This window comes from Bos indicus x Bos taurus, chromosome 6 (assembly GCF_003369695.1).
Source record: "Bos indicus x Bos taurus breed Angus x Brahman F1 hybrid chromosome 6, Bos_hybrid_MaternalHap_v2.0, whole genome shotgun sequence".
NCBI lineage: Eukaryota > Metazoa > Chordata > Mammalia > Artiodactyla > Bovidae > Bos > Bos indicus x Bos taurus.
This window is the reverse complement of record NC_040081.1, coordinates 79995282-80002005: the sequence shown is the minus strand read 5'-3', so window position 1 is coordinate 80002005 and position 6724 is coordinate 79995282. Positions and strand designations below refer to the sequence as shown.

General features: G+C 33.1%; 1 protein-coding gene across 3 annotated transcripts in view; it reads left to right on the top strand.

Moving 5' to 3' along the window:
* The first annotated feature begins 6352 nt into the window (after positions 1-6352).
* Positions 6353-6724, top strand: part of TECRL (trans-2,3-enoyl-CoA reductase like) — a 143345-nt gene continuing 142973 nt past the window's right edge. For all 3 annotated transcript variants that reach the window (XM_027544615.1, XM_027544614.1, XM_027544616.1), the window contains exon 1: positions 6353-6643. In XM_027544615.1, the coding sequence (XP_027400416.1) occupies positions 6365-6643 (279 nt within the window). In that variant the 5' untranslated portion in view covers positions 6353-6364. The remainder of the gene's footprint in view (positions 6644-6724) is intronic.

Here is a 6724-nt window from a genome sequence, read left to right as displayed (position 1 = left end):
TAAGTCTATTTCTAGGACAAAACTTTCACAGGCACAACTTTACTTTCTTGTATTTGCTTTGCCCAAATCAAAACTCAATAGGCACACTTTATGTTTTGATAAGTTAACTATGAAGACTCTTTATTTTTATTATAAAAATGTAACAATTTAACCCATGGGAAAAATATTGTAATTTGTACTCTTGTCTGAATCCATAGTTTCTGTTTGTTAATAAAATGATTACACTGGGGGAAAAAAAGGTGACTTATTGTGATATCATTGATTAGAATCTCAAATTAAAGAGAAACAATATTCACATGATGATTTATTCATTCAACAAACAGTGTTGAATACTTACTACATGCCAGTAATTATACTATGCCTTGAAGGTAGAGTGATGGACAAAATTAGATCTAATCTTTGCCTCTTGAATTTTATGATCTGGTGGCTAAATGTCACAAACATGTATGAAAGTGAAAAAAAGTGAAAGTGAAGTCGCTCAGTCGTGTCCAACTCTTTGCGACCCCATGGACTGTAGCCAACCAGGCTCCTCTGTCCATGGATTTTCCAGGCAGGGGTACTGGAGTGGGTTGTCATTTCCTTCTCCAAGGGATCTTCCCAACCCAGGGATCGAACCCAGGCCTCCCGCATTGTAGGCAGACGCTTTACTGTCTGAGCCATCAGGCAAGTTGTACATGTATGTATGATTACAATTTCCATACTTAATAAAGTATCAGCGAAAAATACATACAGTCAAATAAACTATTCTCCAAAAAAATAGCCAAGAACAATTTTTCCTATGATGGGAATAATGTCCTTTCTTCTTGCATTTTTGCCTTTGATTTAGAGTAAAAGTGCATCAATTCTGGAAATTCCTAATATTATAATCTTATGAGAATATTCATTGTTAACATGCAGATATTCAAATTTAGAAAATCCACTGCTGCTGCTGCTGCTAAGTCGCTTCAGTCGTGTCCGACTCTGTGCGACCCTATAGACGGCAGCCCACCAGGCTCCCCTGTCCCTGGGATTCTCCAGGCAAGAATGCTTGAGTGGGTTGCCATTTCCTTCTCCAATGCATGAAAGTGAAGTCGCTCAGTCGTGTCCGACTCTTAGTGATCCCATGCACTGCAGCCCACCAGGCCCCTCCGTCCATGGGATTTTCCACTACGATTTATTAAATCCACAATGCAATTGTGGAAACACATGGAGTGCATGCTTGTGTGCTCAGTCACTCAGTCGTGTTTACTTTTTCCGACCCTGTGGATTGTAGCCTGCCGGGCTCCTCTGTCCATGGGATTCTCCAGGCAAGAATACTGGAGTGGGCTGCCATTTTCTCCTCAAGGGTTCTTCCCGACCCAGGAATTGAATCCGTATCTCCTGCAGCTCCTGGCATTGTCAAGTGGATTATTTACCATTGAGCCACCATGGAAGCTCCAATACGTGGAGTATCTATCATAAAACCTGAATAAGAGACAGAAGATTCAGAATATCCCTTGCAATACTGAAAAAGAAAAACAAAGTTAGATGGCTGAGATTACCAGACATCAAGTCTTATTATGAAGTTACTCTAAGAAGGACAATGTGGTTTTGGCAAAAAGAATAGACAAATTAATGGAACAGAACAGATAGTCTAGAAATAGATCCACATAAATATAATCAAGCAAGTATAGACAGGCCATTGGAGAAAGGATAGTCTTTCTATCAAATGGTACCGAAGCAGCTAGATACCCACATGCAAAAAGAACATCTATTTATAGACCTTACACCTCTCACATAAATTAACTCAAAATGGATCATGGACATACATGTAATATACAAAATTATACAATTTATAGAAAATAACATCAGAAAAGCACAATCCATGAATGATGAAAAGATAAATTGGAATTCATTAAATTTTAAAACTTTTGCTTTACAAAAAATACTCTTTAGAGAATTAGAAGACAAACCAAACAGTAAGAAAGTATTTGGAAAACACATATATGATAAAGGACTTATCTCCAAGATATAAAAGGAACTCTCTAAACTCTACAGTAGGGAATAAGAAAGCAATTACAAAATGGACAAGAGATCTGGGCAGGTACTTCAGCAGAGATGTACAGATGGAAAATAAGCATAGGAAAAGATACTCTATGTCATTTGTCATTAGAGAATTGCACATTTAAACATGAGATACTACATCACACTTATTAGGATGGCCAAATTCCAGAACAGTTATAACACCAAACCTGTGGAGGATGCAGAGCAACCGGAACTTTCATTCATTGCTGGTGGGAATGCAAAGTGGTACACTTTGACAGGCAGTCTGACTATTACAAAGCTAAACAAAGACCTACTATTCAATTAAGCAATCACACTCTTAGTTCTTTACTGAAAGAAATTTAAAATTATACTCCAGAGGAATGGTACGGGAAGGGAGGTGGGAGGGGGGTTCAGGATGGGGAACACATGTATACCCGTGGCGGATTCATGTTGATGTATGGCAAAACCAATACAATATTGTAAAGTAATTAACCTCCAATTAAAATAAATAAAAAAAAGGATACTCACACATAAACCTAAAACACAAATGTTCAAAGTAACAACAAAGATGTCCTTCAATAGATTAATGAATAAGTAAACTATGGTACAAGATATAATGAGGTATTATTCAATCATTTTTTAAAAAGCTCTAGTTTTAAATGTGTATTGTTAATTAAAAAAAGTCTGTCTGGAAAAACTATATACTGTATGATTTTAACTAATGATATTCTGGAAAAGATAAAACTGTGAAGACAGTAAAACAGATTAGTGGTTGCCAGGAATTTAGGAGGAGTAAAGAGTGGAATGGATATGTAAAGCATAGGACATTCTCAGGTCAGTGAAAGTATTTTGTATGATGTTATTATGGTGGACTCATGAATTTATTTGTTTGTCAAAACTCACAGAACTATAAAACACAAAGTCTAATTCCTAAAATAAAATATTGTCTTTAATTCATAAATATTTATCAATATTGGTTCATTAATTGTAACAGAATTTCACACTAATTCAAGATAATAATAAGGTATATAGTATATAAGGAGGGAATGGAATTGTTTACTCAATTTTGTATGAAATAAAACTGCTCTATAAAATAGCTCTATTTATTATTTAAAGTGATCTCTTAAGAAGTAGCACTTCAAATGGAAAATAAATTTAAATGATATGCCTTCTGTCAAAAAGAAATGAAAAATATGAGGGTAAAGAACAATGATACAATAAGGCCTCCCTTCACTTTTTACTATAAGTATGTTCAATTGGAATAGAGATTTCTGTTTTACATGCATCATTTTATAATAGTTTTCCACTAAAAAGATTTTCAAACTATTATCTATTTTAAAGTGGTATCCCAGGTCTAGTATTAAACCAGTAGTAATTAATGTTAATTTCATTATGATCTATTTAGCAATAATTAAAAAAAAAAAACTTAGCAAATAGAAAATATTTTATTTTTAAAGCTACTTCAAAATACTAATGAAATAATAGCCTAATATACAAAATGATTTTTTTTCTTTGAAAACTTTTAATATAGGTGACTCACATAGACAAAAACCTGCAATTTACTCCCTTATAAATAATGCCATTTACACCCATTTTTTCTTTCTTCAACTTTTTTTTTTTTTTTTGCATGTGTGGGTATGTTTTAGTTGATACTTTTTATTTTAGAATAACTTCAGGAAAACATTGAGAATAATTGTTTTGTGTGTATTTTTTTACCTAGTTCCCCTAATTTCAACATCTTTCATAATATTTACCAAAACTCAGATATTGATATTGGTACTACACAATTAGTTAAATTTCAGATTCTATTCTCATTTATTTTCTCTTAAAAAACAATCAATATACTACATTACATTTTCTATTTGTGTCTTTATATAGTATCTCTTGATCTATAACTTTATCTCAATTGTTTCCTTGTTTTTCATATTTTTAACAGTTTGAGACTATTAGGTATTTTTGTAGAATGTCCCTCAATTTGTGTTTGTTTGCTGTTTTCTCAGGGTTAGACTTATGTAATGAACTTTGGGAAGAATACCACAGAGCTGATGTGCCCTCATCTCATGATATCTGTCAGTATGTAATATCAACATGACTCTTCATGGTGATATTAGACTTGACCTCCAGGTTAAAATATGTCTCCCTGCCAGTTTCTTTACTCACTGTAAAGCTTCTATTTTCGCTTCCATTTTTTGTGTTAATTAAGTGAGACTTACACTCATGCGGAGATTAGCTGCATATACAATTTGGAATTCTTATGTAGGAAAATTTCATCTCTTGTCCTCGTTTATTTATTTATCACTTATTCCGTCACTTACTTATAGCAGTATGGACTCATAGATATTTACAAAGTTCTTTGAGTCAGAATATATTATCATCAGTATTTATGTTTTTGAATTATTTCAGTGTTGGCAATGGGAGCTCTTTCAGTTTGGCACCTGTGTCCTTTGACTATTCCTTTTTTTTGTTTTTAATAGAAGCTATCTCTGAAGATTATATTATATAGGTTGCAGAGTTATATTACTTTTGTATAATGCACTAATAGTTCACCTCACCATGTAATTAATTTACATCCTTCTGACTACACCTTCAATATACACTTATTGATCAATTATTTATTAGTTGATTTTTCAATACATGTGTATGGGGCCCTACTGTGTGCTAGACACTCCTCTGAGCACTGTGGGTAGCTTAGGGAAAGGCATCAGAGATATGACAAAATGCTGATGACGGAGAGTATTGTAGACCTCTTCAGAAAACTTTGGCTTTTTAATTATACATGAATAAAATATGAATCCTCAAGGAGTGTGTTGAGAAGTTAATCACATTGCTTGTTTTAATATAAAGACCGATCATTTCAGCAGCTGCATTAAAGACTATAGACTGACCAGTGTTCATGCAGGGAGACCAATTTGGAAAAGCAATACAGGTGAAATGATACTCTGAAATTAGCTGTGGGATGGTGGTAAGACTGTGTTCTGGATGATTTTTTTTATGATTTTTTAAAATATAAATTTATTTATTTTAATTGGAGGTTAATTACTTTACAATATTGTGTTCTGGATTTTTGATGGATTAGATCTGAGATGTGGGAGAAAGGGAAATGTTAAGGATAACCCCAAGTTTAAAGTGCTGAACAACTACGGTGATAAAACTGACAGTGTGTGTGTGTGTATGTGTGTGTGTGTGTGTGTGTGTGTGTGCGCAAACATACATGGACAAAATCCCTGACTTCTAGTGTTTAATAATAAATATTGAGTGGAATTGTGGTCTAGAGTATGAAAAACGATTACTGAACAATGTGTACGTGAATCTCTAGCACACAATGCATAGGCCAAAATGTTTTAATTGCATTATTTTATTTACAAAATTAAAGATTAGTTCCCTAATATAGATATATAGATTTCCCCCCTACTATTGTAACTATTTTCTTTTTCATGTTTTAATTGAAAATAATATCCTAGAATATTTTCCTGTAACATTTTGTAAAATTCCTTTGAATCAGTAACACTATAATTTGGATTTTTGTTATTCCTTCACCCGCTTTACAGGTCTCAGAGTACTTGGAGTTTTTTACAAACCCCTCTTTATAGGTTGTTTTTTACTTTTCATTGTTCATTCTGAGCTTATTTGAATTTGCCATAACCTAGTTTTATGATACTTGTGATGTTTAGTACTGATTTTGCATATACATTTAATGATTTCCCTATGATATAATGTCTGTAAAAGTGTTAAAATAAGGTTTTCTTCCTTTTTCTTAAATTATAAAGTTCCTCTCTATATATCCCAATCACACAGATGACTTGTTGTTTTTCTGTTCTCCACATGTAATGAAGAATTTATCCAAAAAAAAAGAAAAGAATTTATCCATTTTCTATCAGATGTATATGTGAGTATTCAAAATATGGCACAAATCTTTATTCTAGGAATTATTTGCCAAAAAATGTGTTTATGTAATAATGTACTAAGTATTAGTACATTACTAACAGCAGTATAAGATATAAGATAGCAGTATGATAATTTTTAGTACATCTACATATAAATGCAAGAATAATACATGTATTTGAAGATTAGTGCATCCAGAATCCAGAGATAATAAAAAATCTTGTCTATTTCTTTCTTGCTTTGGAATTTCAATACTACTGGCCATATTAAGAACCTGAGATAAAAGGAAAAAGCAAGAAATAATTTGAACGCTAGTAATCTACACTGCAGCAATTCACAATAGTGTGTTATATATAGAAAGAGATCAGTCATTGTTTTCAAGGCTGCTAAATAAAACTGAACTCTTGGAATGGCATGCCACTTGACCTTTCCTGGTTTCACCAGCAGTATTTAAGTTGTTCAAAGGGAGCACACTTGCATGTGTCTCCTGTTGACAAGGCAGCTTCTCCTGGTAGTTTGCAGAATGTTCAAAAGACACAAGTCTCTTGCTTCAGAACGCAGGAGAGAGTTGATTTCTCGAGGAGCTACACGGTCCATACTGAAGGATGACATGAAAAATTTTCATTTTTTGTCGCAATTTATACTCTCAGCAGGCCCTCTAAAATCAACGTCAGCAGTTAAACATTCAAAAACTATTCACTTTGAGATTGAAATACTTGATGCTCAAACCAAAAAGCAGATATGTATTGTGGACAAGGTGAGTTTTATTTATTTATTTGAATTTCTCTTTTCTGCCTCAAAGATTATTGATCAGTTGATTGATGCTGAAAAAGACTAT